We start from the raw sequence: 16,449 nt of genomic DNA, 5'->3' as shown, positions 1-16,449 counted from the left end.
ATACCTGAAAACATCAAAGCGAGATGACAAATACATTGTAAACACGAGAAAGAAAGAGAGAAAAACATACAGTCCATTGATTGAGAAAATATCTCATTTGCACATGAAACATTCGCACGCGAAACAGACGTGCAGTTTGACAGTTTTTGTGTTTGTGTGCGTGTTTTGTGTGGAATTTTCCGCGGAGTTTTTCGAGCTGTTGGTGAAAAATAAAAACAATCAGCGGAAATTGCTTCGTTGCAGTGCAATTAGGTAGAATATGTGAAAATTCAGACCCCCGCAGAGGCATTGTGTGCTAAATAGGAAAAAGAACCGAAGCAGGGGTTGGTGTGAAAGAAAGAAAAGTTTCGGAAGGAAATGGATGGGAATTCCAATATGAAGAATGAAAAAGCATTCATTTGTGGGGTTGTCGAAGGTAATCCCGGGCGGGGGTGGGGCCCTGTGGGTGCTCTGGGGACTAATAGTGCCTTCTTGCAGGTTTCTACGGACGCCCATGGACGACGGAGCAGCGGAAGGACTTATTTGCCAAGTAAGACGCATTTTTTACAAACTTCCGGACGTCGGCGGTGTCTCATTTGTCTCCTTTTTCTCCCTTTCGGTAGGCTCAAGAAGTGGGGAATGAATTCGTACGTGTACGCCCCGAAGGATGACTACAAGCATCGAGCGTATTGGCGTGAATTGTACACGGTGGAGGAGGCAGATCATCTCACGAGCCTCATTGCAGCCGCTAAGGAGCACGAAATCAACTTCTACTACGCCCTCTCGCCGGGCTTGGATATGACCTATAGCAATGCCAAGGAGACGGCGACGCTGAAGCGGAAACTGGAGCAAGTTTCGCAATTCGGATGCGAAGCCTTTGCCCTCCTCTTTGACGACATTGAGCCGGAAATGACAAAGGCCGACAAGGAGGTGTTCCAGAGCTTCGCACACGCCCAAGTTTCCGTGACGAATGAAATCTTCAATCATCTCAATTGTCCGCGTTTCCTCTTCTGCCCAACGCAGTACTGCAGCTCCAGGGCGGTGCCCTCAGTTCCACGGAGCGAGTACTTAAACACCATCGGCAGCAAACTTGCCCAGGACATTGAGATTCTCTGGACGGGACCACGTGTAGTGTCCAAATTCCTCACCGTGGAGGGTATTCAGGAGATAACTGAGGTCCTTCGACGACCCCCCGTGATCTGGGATAATCTCCACGCCAATGATTACTGCAGCGTAAGTTCCTGACCAACTTCCTGCTTCTCTGGAAGCTTCCTGAACTTTTCAAATTTTTAGAATTTCTCTCCTTTTCTTTGCCCACAGAAACGCCTCTTCTTGGGACCCTACTCCGGGCGATCGCCCAAGCTCATCCCTCTGCTCAAGGGAGTCCTCACGAATCCCAATTGCGAGTTCCACGCCAATTCCGTGGCCATCCACACCCTCGCCCACTGGTCTAAATGCACCACGGAAGCTAACATTGACAGTAAGTCCCGCAATTTCCTACTTTTCATTTAAATTTTGAGGATTTGAATGCATATTACATAATCCTTGTAAAGGAGAAAAAATATTAGAAAAGGCATCACAGTGGTGGTCGTTAAAATGAAGCCATGTGAATAAATAAATTGAATTATTTTTTTAAATTTCATTTTCAATCTTTATTAGTAAAATTTAACATAAAAAATTATTTAAAAAAAAAAAACAAATAAAAATGAAAGGACAATGAGTTAACCCTTTGAGGTCCAGGGCGATTTCGGACACTTTGATATTTTCCAACTTATTGGGTTTTATAAAACGAATTAAACACATTTAAGTCGAAAAAAACATCCAATTCGCGGATTTTCCAGAGAAACTTTCCCACAAGAATGGACATCCTGGGAGACAAAACACTGATATTAATCGAATTTCGGAAGGATTCTGTCTGTATTTTAGATAGATATTTTTTTTTAATCAAAATGCCTTGGAAGCATTAAAGAACTATTATAAAGAGATTTAGAGATCGTCCAGAAGTGGTTTGACCAGAAATTTTACAATTTTTAAGCTGATTGTTGACGTTTCGGCACTGATTTTTGGCCAATTTATCACTCTTTTTCTTCAAAATTGAATAAAACTTACCTGACAAATGAAGTAGAATGCCTTATCCTCCATCAGAATACATCCTGTTCAAAGATTCTGGTCAGAAAAACACTCAAAACACTGGAATTTGTGGTTCCTCCATCCACTTTGTCATGTTTTTTACGTTTTTCATGAGAGAAGAGCTGTTTCGGCTGTTTCTAATCTTGCATCTCTTTTTCACTCAATGAAATTTCAATTGAGCTATCGCATAAAGAGCGCAAGAAAATGTTTTTCTCTCCCAAAGAGATTTATGGAGAATCAGTGTTTTGTATTACTTCCTGTTCATTTGGATGTTCAACTCTGCCTTTAGTGTTAGGAAAAGCGGGAAAAGCCTTTTACTTAGAAAATTGATTCGACGTTCTAGGTTTCCACAAAGCAAAATTTTCTTATTATTCAGATTATTTGTAAGATTCATGCTAATTGGCGCTTCCAGAAAACAGAAAAATGTTGATTTTCATACGTACGATAATCAATCAATTTCTTTTTCAAGATTGAGTCTAAAAATCACCTAAAAAGAAAAGAGTTAAAGAATAAAATAATTGTGTGGAAAGACTGATCATTTAGCTTTAACACTGGAGGACAAAACTGGTAATCGCTGCCAATGTGAATTTTTTAAATCGTTACAGAACAAAAATCTATTAAATTTATTATGATAATTCTACATCTATGTATGGGAAACTTTAATTACTTCATGTTTATCTAAAGAAAATTTGAAAAATCATTTTCTTTTTTTTTTTTTTTTAATTTTAATATTTTACGGCCGCGAACTTCATGTCCATAGGGCCGAAAAATCATTTTCTTTTTGGGAGAAAATTATGAGTAAAGTTTGAGGTTAGAATTTTTGGTCCTACAGCAGTGTTAAAATTGTGAAGGAATAATCCAAAAAAAAATTAACTAGAAGTATTCCTAAAAAATTATATCTTTAACGTCAAAAGTGCGACGTTTTGATTCAATTCTATAACCTTCATCAGGCCCAAAGAAACAGATTTTGATAAAACAACTAAAAATGCTTAAAAAATGAATTCAGGGAGTAAGAATATTTCTTTTTAACCCTTCCCAATATTAGATGCAATATCAGCGGACATAAAATTAGAGACTGAGGGCGATCAGGGTGGTTTTGGCGATGACATGGCGCCCAATTGCATGGCAAAGAACATCTACCACCCCCGGGAGGCACTGAAGAATGCCATTCAAGACTGGTTGCCGGAATTCACGATAGAAAAGGAAGCCTGGGGCCCCATTACGAAGCCCCATCCACCTGTGACGATGGTCATGCCAATTATCCCCATTATACCCTCTGTCAATACGTGCATGAGTCTCACGACGCCCACAACGGCCACGGTGACGTGCACGCAGACGATGAAGGTGCCGGAAGTCAATACGACGCAACTTCAGGCACTCGCGGAGGTTTGTAGCACTGTTACGGGGGCCGAGACCATCCAGCCGCTGCCGAATGTCGTTATGAATTCCCTCGTGTCAGCCAAGAAGATTGTCACGAATGACACCATCCCCAATCCCATTGTGTCGAATCTGACGATCCCCGATAAGATTCCCGTGCCGTGTATTCAAGCACCAATTATGAGTATCAAGGATAGTAGTTCAGGTAGGATGATGATGGTTAAAGGGGGCGCTGTTTGCATGGCCGTCAGTGTAGTTTTGGTTTTTTCAGGAGATTCCGGAGGTGAGGGAAAAGATGGGGAAGGGGCAAAAGTGGAAATTATTGAGCCAATTGAGGAAGATATTACGGAAAAGGATGAAATGGTGGAGAAGGAAGTGGAATCAGTGGTTGTTGCGGAAGATGGGAAGAATGCAGCGCCTGGTGCGCCCGAGACTGAGGCCGGAACAGAAGTGATGGCCATTGCGGATGAGAATCCATCGCCGCATAGCACAACGGAGCCAATGGAATGCGGAAGTAGCGTCTTGTCGTCATCGCCGAAGCAGAAGAGCTCCTCCGAGGATGTTGTGATGTCTGAGAGTGTTTCCGTGAGTTTTTTTTTATTAAGTCTTCCGGAAGGCATTTTAGGGAGGATTTTCTTGTAAATTCATTTGCAGACAAGCTCCGGGAGTATGCACGTGGAGACTTCCGATGGTTCCCTGAATTCCAACGTGGAATTGGGGGAGGATGTCTCGAAGGAGTTATCAAATGAGGATCTAAGCTTCCTCTGTGACCTCTTCTATTTGCCCTTTGAGCACGGCAGCAAGGGTCTCGTGATACTCAATGAGTTTCATTGGCTCAAGAGCAATGCCAGCGTGCTGCTGGGTGCCCCCAAGAAGCCACAACAGGATGGAGCCGTGAAGCCGGAAGTGCAGGAATGGCTGCAGCGCAGTGAAAAATTCAGCACACTCTGTCAGTCAATCCACATCCTGGCCAAGAAGTTCAGTGTGTGCGTCAACAAGGAGCTGGTTTATGATCTTTTCTCCTACGTCTGGGACATTGCGGGTATTGTGTCGCTCCTTAATGCCTTCGTGAAATGGCTGGCACTCGCACACTTTCCGTCCAACATCAATTCCTACACCCAAGGGTCGTATACGTGTAAGAAAAAACTGCCCCAAAGGGTTAAAATAAACTATTTTTGGGGGTTTGTGGGCTAAAGAGGGGTGTTTTGATGCATTTTCAGGGTTTAGCAAAGGATGGAAGGACACCTTCATGTCAGGCGAGCAGGAGCCATGGGTATTCCGGGGAGGACTAACAGCTGATCTTCAGGTAAAGAGGATAGAAAATGCAAAAACAGGGGGGGGGGATACTGACCACTATACTACCGAGGAAAAAAAACGAATAGCAATTTGAAGTTTGTACACTCCCGGAAAGTGCCATAAGTGCCTGGAAGTTGTGCAGGATGTCTGCCAATTGCATCAGGAAGTTTCTAAGAGATCTTAGAAACTTCTTTTTCAGCACCCGGCTGATCCTAGGTATCATCATTTGGCCAAAATCTGAGTCTATAAAAATGCTTTACGCAATTGCAAAGGGTACTTCCTAAATGGGCAGATTTGGACCCAAAGATGAAATCAAGGATCAACCGGGTATTGAAATGGAAGTTCATAAGATCCCTTAGAAACTTCCTGTTGCAATGGGCAAGATGAATACTCAACCTCCAGGTACTTACGGCACTTTCCGGGAACATATCAAACCGTTGCGGGAATAAAAGTTTATTCAAAAAGTGTACAAACTTCACGTTGCTAAAACGAATGGAAAATGAATAAATTAATTTTTCCACGATCTTGCAGAGACTCCTTCCGGTGGATTCTGGGAATGATTTGTTCCTGTACAAGCTCCCGGATACACCATCGTCGAATTTCTACACAGTCCGTCCGTACGTTTTTACGGACGAGGAGGCAGTGTACAGCATTTGCCACAAAACCTGCCGCGACGGGTCAGATTGTTCGGAACTCTTCCCGGAGAATTTGCAGGGAATCCCTGCTGATCGTCTCGTGGGTCCTTTCATAACGATTAATCCGGAATTCTGCATGGTGATGGAATGCGGCACCCTGGGGATTATTGGCTACATCTGTGGGGCTCTCGATGCGAAGGTCTTCTACAAGAATCAGCAAATGTGCTGGCTTCCGGCCATGTGTCTCAAGTACCCCATTGAACTGCTCGAATCGCCGGATTTGACACCAACGGCCAAGGATTCCATCAATCACTTCCACAACTTCAAGTATGACTGCCCACAGGATGTTCTCAACACGTACCCATCGATGATGACGTGTTGCGTCCTCAAGGAGCAACTAACGCACGATCCGTCGGTGGCCAAGAGACTCGTTATTGTCCTCCTGGCTGCCTTCCGGTCAAATGGCTCCTTTGGCGTGCACGTCTGCATCAATCGCACCGATCGCTACATGCATCAATTCTACACAAAGCTGGGCTTTACGGAAATTCTCCAGGATAACATGCGCATCTACCTGGGCAGGAACTTTTAACATTTCACTGCTCTTCTCACATTTTTTTTTATAAAGAAAAAAACATTTTATCTCACTCTCAGCTCCCTTTATTTGTAAAACGCGGCATTTATTGCATTTTTCTCATCTTTTGGGTCGTTTATTTGCTGAAGAATTGGCCCAACTTCCGGAAGAGCCATAATTGGAACAAATTGAACAAAATTGTGGGGAAAATTTAATTAAAATTTCTTCGTTTTTTAAGGAATTTTTTCGATGGGAAAAGTTAACAAAAAAATTGTAAAAATAATGCAAAATTAACTAAAATATCAATCATAGAGAATAAATGACCCAAAAATGCATTTTTCTCCTCAAAAAATATCTTTCATTCTCCTAACAATTTGCATTGTGATCTTACAGAACTATTTAACATGAAATTAATTAAAATCAACTACAGAGAATTATCTTGTTGTGTGTTGATCATCTTTGTGGATGTTCCTCAGTCAATTTCTTCTCTATCGTGTACGTCCAGACGCTGTCAACTCCAGCATCAATGGTGTGGCAGGGTTGGAGCGTTGGGAAAGGGAATCTACAGGCTACAATGGTGCAGTTGTCTGTAATTTCAGCCTGGAGTTTCTTTTCCAGATCCTCCATCATGCAGTCCACGCCGAAGATGACAATGTGACTGTAGGGGGAGAGATTGAAGCGCCACAGATCCTTCCGGAAGAATTTCACGTTGCCCCAGACGCCTGCTTGGAGGGCAGAGATGCGGGAGTAGTGTACCAGCCATCTGTTTAACTCCACCCCGTGGGATTTATAGCCATTCCTAGCAGCAGCTGGATGAGGGAAAGATTTTTTTTTACTCCAGAAAATCTTCAAGAAAACTTTTCTTACCAATAACAATCCTTCCGTCTCCGGATCCAATGTCCAGGAGGAGATTCTTTGACCCCTTTGGCACATTCCCAGCTCTCTGTAAAGCTGATAAGACATTCTCAACCTGAGCAGTTGTGGCAGGAACGTAAGGAAGACAGATCCTCCGGAAGGCAGGTGAAACGAAGGGAATAGCCACGCAAGTTATTGCAATTCCCAGTCCTCCTGCAAAATGATTCTTCATGCAATTAATTCAGAAAAGTAGCCCATCTCCCCTGCGTACCTGTTATGCCCAGGAGAACCTTCCCTGATAGTGAATTTCCCGGTTTTTGAAGCTTTTCCTGAACTTCTCCCGCTCTCATGGTGGGTTTGTTTTGCAATAAAATATTTCAATTGATCATTTTTCCCCGCAAGAATGAGATGCAAAATCCCACATTCAATGTGTGGGAGTGAGAAAGAAAATTCCACAGAAACACGTGTTTCTGCCATGTTTCAATTGATCAGTGAAACACGTGTACAGATGGGGGATTTAGCACAGTGTGTGTGTTTTGTTGTGAAGAAGTGTGCGTGTGTGATTTTTTGACAGTTCTGTGGGTGAAAATTTTTGAGAGCTCGTACGTGAAAAATTGCATAAAGTTGGTGAAAAATCGAGGAAAGTTGCATTTTCGCAGGGGGAAAATACACAGTGTGGCGAACGGGGTGTCCTGACCGTCGATTGGCATTGTCCAGGAGCGGGATGGTGTAGCTGGTGGCGGTGAAAAGTGCAAAAATCTTACGAGGTGACGCAAATGGAGGTTTTGACACTTTTTTTTTCACTCAACTGGCCTGCAAAAAATGGGGGGTCCCCATGGCAAAATTGTCTTTTTGCACCCCTCAAGGACACATTGTGGTCATTTTTGGGCACAAACCCATCCCAGGGGGAATGTGAGGGGAGGCCAGTGGGGGGAAAGTGTGGCAATGATGGTTAAAAATGGGGGAAAATTGTCTGTGAAATTCCATTGCTCCACTTTCCACCCTCATTTCGCAATTTTTCAGGGAGAAAAAGACCTTTGAGGGGCGCTCCATTAACTGTTTGCTTCCGTTTTTCTTTGCAGATTGTTCCGGGGGGTTATGGTGTGAAAATTGTGGGTGGGAAAATGCAGGAAAATTCTTCAGAGAAGCGTCACTAGTCCGAATATTTTGCCAAGAGAACGAGAGAGAGAGAGCAGCAAAAAGAGGTAAAAGAGAGCTAAACGCGAGAGAGCTTCACAACACACCTGAGAAAGAAAAAGAAGTTCGCGCGAGACACAAAGAAGGTATAAAAGGTAGAAAATATACAACACACAGTGAAAGTCGAACGAGGTGCGAAGACCCGGAAGAGATTCGCCAGCAGGGGGGCCCCCGAAGGCAGCGAGATGTGCGAGATGGAGAAATGGGTTTGCGAGTATTGCACGTATGCCAACTACCCATCCGCCATCAAGTGCACCATGTGCAAGGGTCAGAAGCCGCTCCTCAACGAAGACATCTTCCGGCTGAACCCGTCCCCACCACCCGGACACCTGGGCACCCTCATTGAGTCCTCCACCCTCAGCTTGTCCAATTCTAATCTCACCAATGCCGCCAGTGGGCCCTCGAGTGCTCATGAGGCGCGGAACAAGTGGCACTGCGCCATGTGCACGTACCAGAACTGGCCACGTGCCCAGCGGTGCACTCAGTGTCACACAAAGAGGGATGCCGACGTGCACAATATGCAGGAGCACCTCAAGACACTCAGCATCCGTCGCTCAGATCCCGATCTGATGGCCAGCAATCGCTCCAGTCCCTTCGGCTCAGCCACCAACCTTTCCGGATCACGGGCCAATCTTTCCGGGAATGCAGCTGCTGCTCGGGTGAGTCACTACTTTATTTTATTTTCTTATTTTTTATCAAAAGAAGGAAAACAAAAATTGAGTTAAAAAGTTCATCGTGAAAGCTGTAATCAGAAGCTTTTTGAAGTTTTCTTGGAATTGTTTATTCTCTTCTGAGAATCCTCTTGATATCTCTCATTTAGTAGATACCTAATTATTCTATACTGAAGATAAGTTGAAAAGCTTTTTAAGGAGATTTTGATTTATTGATTTGAATTCTGAGAAGGAAAATATGCAGAGAGGAGTTTTAAGGAAGAATTCATGAAATTCTTTAATCTTTAAAATTGGTTTTCAATCATTTAACTTTGTGGGTAAAAATAAGGAGATTTTGGGGATTTTCTGACCAAGAAAACACATTTTTTCCTTAAATTTTTGATTTATTTAAGCGCAATGTTTTTGCTGATGGATTCTTTAGCATAAAAATATCCCTGATTTTGTGGAAAATCTTTATTTCTTTTGATGTAACTTCGTGGGAAAAAGATTAAGCATTTTATTTGTTGTTTTAGTAGGTATTCTGTGAAGAAGAATTTAAAGATTTAATAGATTTGGAATATTTAGTACACTTTTAGACCTCATAGACAAGACACATTTAATGCCATAAAAAAATGTAATATGGCCTCTCATTTGATTATTTTCTTTGAAAATTCAAAGAAATTTTTATAAATCTGTCCTAATTTGAGGAATTTTTAAAAAAAAATATGTAAAAAGGAACCTGAAAATCACAAAATAAAATTCCAGGAATAATTTTCTTGCTACGTGTCTTGACTAAAGTACCATAAAACTTTGACAAGGGTTATAAGAAACGTTTGTTTTAGTATTCCATAAAAAATTATTAAAGACTTGACAGGTCTAAAAAATTTGTAGGGGAATGTGGCCTAATTCGGACCTCCAAAGGTCCACGCAGAATGAGAAAAAATGCTATAAAATAAAAAGCAATAATTCTTAAATTTGGTACCATTTAAAACCCATTTAATGCTCTTTTAACTCCCATAACTTTCTACATTTAAAGTTTCATTACTTTTAAGTAATAGCCCCTATTTTCCCCTACTTTTATTCAAGACACATTTCGTGCTATAAAAGAAATCTTTATATGGCCATGCACTTGTTTAATAATTCTCAGAAAACAGCCCTTAATGGTTGATTTTATCTGTGATTCTATCGTTCTTATTGCTTATTTTATCAGAACAATGTTCACCCTAAAATAGCTATAAAAATTTGACCTTTGAGGTCGTTGTTTGTCGTCAATTTAATAGCAACTTTTTTAAGCTAATATAAGGAGATCCTCTACATAGTTTTTCATTTAGAGTTTAAGATTATAAAACAAATTGCTTGCTCAAAGATTTGTTTGGTTACCTAATTCTTAAATTAATTATAAAACCAGAATGGTTAGAAGAAGTACAAAATTTTCTTTTATAGCAAAAACAGTGTCTTGGCTATAAAGTCAATAAAGTACTAAATTTTTAGAACTATCACATCTATTAATTATTTTTCAAAGAATACGTGAAAATAACTAAAAAATCATTAAATTGTATGAACAGAAAGTAATTTTAGTACACAAAGGAAACGATAAAGAATCTTTAGATTCTAGTTAGAGCATTTTAAAAAAAAAAAAATATTTATCAGGTGAGTCCCAGTGAGGGTCGCCAAGCTCAGGCCCTGGCGGCGGCCAAATGGCAATGTGCGTGGTGTACGTTTGAGAATTGGCCCAAGAGTCTCAAGTGCTCAATGTGTGCCCGTTCGCGGGACAGCCAAGCAGCCACCCCACCGCCGGAGCATGCACAGGCAACGCTGGTGTCTCCGCAGAGCCCCCTGGGTGCCCTCCCAGCGTCCCCGGATCGAGATCTCAGTGCCGACGAGAGCGCCGCGACGAATGTGGTGGGAAAGAGGAGTCAGCAGCGCTCCATGGAAGCCTCGAATAATTGCGACGCGCACCAGGAGCGACGTCTGCGGCAGCTGCGACGTCAGGCCGATTGGAATTGGCTCAATGCCTGCATGGGTGTGGTGGAGAATAACATTGGCGCCGTTGAGACGTACCTGGCGTGCGGTGGGAATCCCGGGAGATCGCTGACGATCAACGAAGTAAGCCTCCTCAATAGGAATTCCGCCTTCGATGTGGGCCACACGCTAATTCATCTCGCCATACGCTTCCATCGCGAAGAGATGCTCCCCATGCTGCTGGCACAGATCTCCGGATCGGGGCCGGGAATAAAGCGTGTTCCGTCGTATGTGGCACCGGATTTGGCGGCGGATATTCGGCGGCATTTTGCAGCATTCCTGCGGATACGCAAGGGTGCCTTCAGCTGCCACTATGTGAATGAACATGCGACCTTTGCACTGCCAGCAGAGATTGAGGAGCTGCCACTGGCCATACAGGAGCAACTGTTCGATGAGCTCCTCGATCGGGATGCCCAGAAGCAATTGGAGAATCCACCGCCAGCGCTAAATTGGTCTCTGGAGATTACAGCACGTCTCGGATCGCGGCTAATGGTGCTGTGGAATCGTAGTGCTGGTGATTGCTTGCTCGATTCCGCCATGCAAGCCACCTGGGGTGTCTTTGATCGCGATAACGTCCTCAGGAGGGCCCTCGCCGACAGTCTACACCAGTGTGGGCACCTGTGAGTACCTCTTCGCCTTTTTTTTTTTTGATTTTTGAAGTCAGACTAAAGGAGGATTCTCTTTCCTCGTAGATTCTATCCCCGCTGGAAGGAGTATGAGATGATTCAGGCGTCCCTGCTGCACTTTACACTCGCAGAGGCACAATGGGAGGAAGATTGGAATACCCTGCTGTCGCTGGCGAGTCAGCCGGGTTCTTCCCTTGAGCAGCTGCATATCTTTGCTCTGGCACACATCCTCCGACGTCCCATCATTGTTTACGGTGTGAAGTATGTTAAGAGCTTCCGTGGCGAGGATATTGGGTATGCGCGATTCGAAGGTGAGTTTGTCTTTTCAGGTCAAAAGTCTCTCTCCCCTCACGGGCAAAGACCTTGGGCAAGAATCCAATATATTGGGAACATTTCATAACCATTTGAATGATTTTTTTTTCTCTCAGGGCTCTATTTGCCATTCTTGTGGGAACAAAGCTTCTGCATTCGATCCCCAATCTCATTGGGCTACACACGGGGTCATTTTAGTGCACTCGTCCCAACGGAGGCGTATTCCAGAATTGAGGGGGCGCGTGACGATGCGGAGGACGTGACATTTCTGCCGCTTATGGATTGCGAAATGAAGCTCCTACCAATTCATTTCCTCACGGAAGCTGAGGTAAGCACACGTGCCATTTTCCCATCTTTGTCCCTTCCGCGGCGTTTTCATTTTCACGGCGTTGCCACGTGAACGAAATCGTGACGCGCGCTTTCGCGGAAACGCCAGGAAACGCAAATGGTGACCTTTTTTGTCTCCATTTGTGCGCGCTGATTGAATGAGGGGAATGGGTGGTTGTTGAGGGTAGGGAGCAGAGTTGATAAAAAGGATTGAAATCTTTTTTTCTAGATTGAAGATTTTTTTTTTACAAAGTTTTTGAAATTTGGTTTAAATTTCTTTTTGTGGAAGATTACTGAAAATATCGCGAATATTAATGAAATAATTAATAAAATTAAATAGATTTTGATCTGCTCTTGAAATCTTTCATTAAAAATAAATTAATTGATAAATTAAGGAATATTTTTTCAAAAGATCTGATTTTTTAATGAATCTTTAAAAAAAATATTTTTTTAATTGAGAATTCAAAGAACGTTAAAGAAGAGTTCGAGAAAAATAATGAAATTGAAGTAAGTTTGCAAATTTCATGAGTACCTGATGAAGTGCTGACAGGCAGCCAAAAACTCGGAAGAAAATAAAGTTTACAAGCTTATTTTACAAAGAAAAAGTTTCTACCTGTGTCGTAGGTAAAAATAATCTATTTAGAGATTGATTTGTGATTTTTTATTATTATTTTTAACACTGCAGGACAAAACTGGTTAATAGCTGCCAATTCGACTTTCTTAAACCGCCGTAGATTAAAATTCATACAATTTATCATGATAAATTCTACATCTATGTGTAGGCGACTACAAATACTAGAAGCTCGACAAAAGAAAATCTAGAAAAACGTTTTCTTTATAATAGAAAATTAAGCTGAAAGTTTGAGGATAGAAATTCGAGTCCTAAAAGTGTTAAAAATGTTGAAAATTCGTTAAAAGATGATTTGACATAACTTTGCGAACGTTTGACATTTATTTTTGATTGAAGAATTTAACGACTGTTTTTTGAGTTATGTTGTTTTTTGATCGGAGACAGTCAATAAAAACGCACGTCTTCACGCTTTCAACGACGTTTCGGTTTATTTTTTAAACCATCATCAGGCTCTACAACAAAATATGTACATCTTAGTACCAACATAGTGGCATAAATTTGACATTTAATTGGAATTTCCAATGTCAATTTTTGACATTTCACGATTTTTTTAACGTTTGGCGATTTTTTCCAAGTTTAAACCAATAAAATAGAATTAATTTATTTATTTTCATTTAGTTTAAATTTATGAAAGAATTTTCAAGTGTTTAAAAATTCAAGAAATTTCAAAAAATTGGCATTAAACATTTGAAAAAAAAATATCAAAGACATTTTTTAATCCAATTTTGACAATTTCTCTCAATTTTTGACGTTTCTTTTAAATACATGTTGCTTATTTTCTTACTAACAATTGAATCTTGGCGCTTTTGTATTTATTGCATCCCGGCACAGTGGTGAGCGTTGTGAATTTATACGCAGCCACTTCGGAGTACACCCCCGCCAAATTGGATAGGAGTGGTAACTTTCCGATCGAAGGGAAGCCCACAAAGGCAACACGCGAATCTCCCGTCTTGGCAACTTCGAAGCCCTGCTCGCTGGCAAAGCCACCGCCCTTTGGGGTGATCAATTCACGTCTCAGCTTAGCCAAGCGTGTCTTTATAAGCCCCAAATGTCTTGAAAAATACTTACCTATAAAGTAGTCCAGAAGATGGGAGAATCCCATCTCTTGAAGGGCACACTCAATTTTTTGCCTGTCCGGCTCCATTTTTTTTTACTACAATGGAAAAAAACAGCACAATACATACAATGAAAAATACCACTAACGCCATCTAACAAATGCACGAACTACTAGAACTACTAGAATTCTTCTCAATTTTGACGATCAGTTCTAGTGACTCGCGTGTTTCCACATTGGGGAATCAGGTCTACTACTTTAGCGACGAGCCCCGGTAAACAACGATTCTCTAAACCTCTAGCATTTTTTTTTCGGTGAAGTAAATTTTTTTTTCTATATTGTAATGTAATTTTTGTTATGAAAATAATTTTCTTTAATCTCAAAGGAAAAGCTTGAAATTCCTGAAATTTTGCGCCTTATTCAGCGATCTCTTGAAATCTTGAAATTTCAGTACAAAATTTAAAGGGTTTCTTGGTCGCTGAATAATGCCCTTTACTGGGTGTTCTGACTGAGAGCTAAATTTTCTCTTTCTAATTTTCAAAGCTTTCCTAAATAAATTAAAAATAAATATCTAAAATTAGAAGCTAAATCCGTAGAAAATATTCTCTTTTCTTCCTGAAAAGTATCAAATGTCAAAGCTTTTTTATAGTACAAAATGTGCCTCGACTGTTAAGTCAAATTAGACATGTCAAATCTTCTTTTTTTTTGTCTACAATATCGAAAAATCGAAGACAGAATAGGCCCCTAAAACTTAATTCAAAGTTGAAAAATAATTTAAAAAAAAAATGCGTTTATCTTAAATCTTTAATCTATAATCCTTAAAATTCAGCAACTCTGATAAATAAATAAACGCTTTGTGCGTCCTTGTTGCAGATGGGCCGAGAGGAGGCGATAATGCGACAATGGTTGGATGTCTGCATAACCGAAGGGGGCCTCATGGTGGCACAGCAGAGGCTCCACAAACGTCCTTTGCTCGTCGCGCAAATGCTCGAGGAGTGGCTCAACCACTACCGCCGAATTGCGTGAGTATTTCAACAATTTTTTTTGGGGGATTTTCTTTCACAACTCTCCCCCACTCCCCATAAATTCCCACGGAGAACAAACAAAAGATTTATCCTCATCTCCTTTTTTAATCTCTCCACCACATAGGCAAGTTATTTCCGCACCATTTGCACGCCGACCGCAGCTTACCGGATATCTCAGCGATGGCGATACGGATGAGGAGTAGTAAGTAGCAGCAGCAAAAAAAAAAAAGATTCACTTCACAAACACTCTTTTTCCTTTCTTTGCGATTTAAATAAATAAAAAAAAATGAATATTTACGAGAGGCGCTATTAAAATGCAGAAAATAAGAAGAAAAAAAATTAATAAATGTAGTCACACGAGAGGTTTAAACAAACAAAAAAATGTAAAATGTTGCAAATCAATTTATTTGAAAAAAAATGAAGACACACACACTTAAGAGTTTTAACCAAATATTTAACAAATAATCAACTTTAAAGAAAAAAAAATGAAAATAAACGAAAGTATATATATATTTAGGATGATCAATTTAAAATGAATGAAAAGGAAAAAAATATATAAAGAATGTAGTATTTTTAAAAAAGAAAATTACAAAAAATAGAAAGTCTCGAAAAGAAAAAAATCTTTACTTAATTCTCTGCAATTTATTATTAAATTAAATTTAAACAAAAAATAAAGAAATTATTTACTTTTCAACAACAAAAAAAAGGGTGGATGAAAATCTTTGAAAAAAAAAACTACAAATTTGTGTGATAAATCATACCTTATTATGAATTATTATATTATTATTTTTAGGTGAAGAAAAAACCAACACTTTATTATGGAAAAAAAAATTAAAATAAATTTAAAATTATTGTGGAGAAGAGGCAAACGCAAAATCCAAGATTTAACAACACACTTATTAATATAGATAGATAGACGTTTTGTTTCTGAGTTTCTCGCTTTTGAAAAATTTTATGAAAATTTAAATTAAAATAAAAAATGAAAAACTGCAAAACAGTACAAAACGTGGTAAAAAAAATTGAGGAATAAAAAATAAATTATTGAGGGTGGAAAGATCGTGGCGAAAAAAAAAACAAAAAAAAATGTTACGGGCTGTTAAATCACAATTTGGAAAAACGAATGGGGAGGTGCGCAGTGAAAAAAAAAATGTAATAAAAAAAAAATAAAGTAACTATGGAAGAATAAATGAGATGTTTTTCTTTTAAAATAAAGGATAAAAGGTTTTTTCTTGATTTTTTCAAGGAATTTCTTCCAAAGTAATTTCAAAAGTTTTTGTTGTCCTGAAGAAATTGCTTTTGGAACCGAAATGTCGCTGGAAATTAACCCATTTTCCATACATCTAGAAGAGTTTTTTAGGTTATTTCATTTCTGAAAGGTATTGTTTATTTACGTTTTGAAAAATGGCGATCTTAACAGATATTTGGATTTATTGTAAAAAATCTACTGGACCTATATTGATAAAAAATTGTAGAAATAGTCTTAAAATAGTAAAGAGCATTTAGGAATTCAATGTGTTCGAATTGAATTAATTTTCTTCGATTTTCGAGCAATTTAAAAAAAATTTAACTTCGTTTGGTTTTAATTACAGTCGAAACGTGAAACATTAGATTTTCCTAAATTTTAATCCTTCGCCCCCACATGAAACATAGAAACGTTGAAACATTCGTTCTTTGTATCGTGTATTTATTTATGTACATATATGCTTGCAAAGGATACTTATCAATTAAAAAGTTTTTTTTAGCATTTTAGCTCTGATTTTTT

General features: G+C 39.9%; 3 protein-coding genes across 5 annotated transcripts; 2 read left to right on the top strand and 1 right to left on the bottom strand.

The window, feature by feature from the left end:
* The first annotated feature begins 115 nt into the window (after nt 1-115).
* LOC129787185 (protein O-GlcNAcase) lies at nt 116-6,422 on the top strand. 3 transcript variants are annotated; one of them, XM_055822548.1, is made up of 9 exons: nt 116-415; nt 478-529; nt 603-1,212; nt 1,300-1,459; nt 3,155-3,691; nt 3,758-4,071; nt 4,141-4,621; nt 4,707-4,792; nt 5,314-6,422. In XM_055822548.1, exons 1-9 carry the CDS (start codon nt 358-360, stop codon nt 6,004-6,006), a joined length of 2,991 nt encoding a protein of 996 aa, XP_055678523.1. In that variant the 5' UTR covers nt 116-357; the 3' UTR covers nt 6,007-6,422. The 3 variants fall into 3 exon arrangements, with proteins under 3 accessions (XP_055678523.1, XP_055678522.1, XP_055678524.1); XM_055822547.1 differs by having other exon boundaries at nt 135-415; nt 3,743-4,071; XM_055822549.1 differs by having other exon boundaries at nt 142-415; nt 3,761-4,071.
* On the bottom strand, nt 6,167-7,229 carry LOC129787205 (ATP synthase subunit C lysine N-methyltransferase). Its single transcript, XM_055822592.1, has 3 exons — nt 7,115-7,229; nt 6,856-7,056; nt 6,167-6,797 (listed from the first exon to the last, which is right to left on the bottom strand). The coding sequence occupies exons 1-3, from the start codon at nt 7,191-7,193 to the stop codon at nt 6,442-6,444; spliced, it is 636 nt and encodes a 211-aa protein (XP_055678567.1). The 5' UTR covers nt 7,194-7,229; the 3' UTR covers nt 6,167-6,441.
* A 141-nt stretch (nt 7,230-7,370) lies between these two features.
* LOC129787189 (ubiquitin thioesterase trabid) lies at nt 7,371-15,874 on the top strand. The gene is made up of 7 exons (XM_055822560.1): nt 7,371-7,610; nt 7,926-8,699; nt 10,341-11,332; nt 11,405-11,649; nt 11,767-11,978; nt 14,536-14,684; nt 14,812-15,874. Exons 2-7 carry the CDS (start codon nt 8,226-8,228, stop codon nt 14,888-14,890), a joined length of 2,151 nt encoding a protein of 716 aa, XP_055678535.1. The 5' UTR covers nt 7,371-7,610; nt 7,926-8,225; the 3' UTR covers nt 14,891-15,874.
* Nucleotides 15,875-16,449: the final 575 nt, after the last annotated feature.

Source organism: Lutzomyia longipalpis, chromosome 1 (genome assembly GCF_024334085.1).
Source record: "Lutzomyia longipalpis isolate SR_M1_2022 chromosome 1, ASM2433408v1".
Lineage (NCBI taxonomy): Eukaryota > Metazoa > Arthropoda > Insecta > Diptera > Psychodidae > Lutzomyia > Lutzomyia longipalpis.
Note: the sequence above shows the minus strand (reverse complement) of the source record. Positions and strands in the feature narration are given on the sequence as shown.

Coding starts and splice junctions, on each gene's coding strand:
- LOC129787185 (XM_055822547.1), top strand. CDS start 358: ATGGATGGGAATTCCAATATGAAGAATGAAAAAGCATTCATTTGTGGG. Junction 530..602: donor CGGAAGGACTTATTTGCCAA/GTAAGACGCATT, acceptor CCCTTTCGGTAG/GCTCAAGAAGTGGGGAATGA. Junction 4,072..4,140: donor TGATGTCTGAGAGTGTTTCC/GTGAGTTTTTTT, acceptor ATTCATTTGCAG/ACAAGCTCCGGGAGTATGCA.
- LOC129787205 (XM_055822592.1), bottom strand. CDS start 7,193: ATGAGAGCGGGAGAAGTTCAGGAAAAGCTTCAAAAACCGGGAAATTCA. Junction 7,057..7,114: donor GGTTCTCCTGGGCATAACAG/GTACGCAGGGGA, acceptor ATCATTTTGCAG/GAGGACTGGGAATTGCAATA. Junction 6,798..6,855: donor AGACGGAAGGATTGTTATTG/GTAAGAAAAGTT, acceptor TCCCTCATCCAG/CTGCTGCTAGGAATGGCTAT.
- LOC129787189 (XM_055822560.1), top strand. CDS start 8,226: ATGTGCGAGATGGAGAAATGGGTTTGCGAGTATTGCACGTATGCCAAC. Junction 11,979..14,535: donor ATTTCCTCACGGAAGCTGAG/GTAAGCACACGT, acceptor TCCTTGTTGCAG/ATGGGCCGAGAGGAGGCGAT. Junction 14,685..14,811: donor AACCACTACCGCCGAATTGC/GTGAGTATTTCA, acceptor TCCACCACATAG/GCAAGTTATTTCCGCACCAT.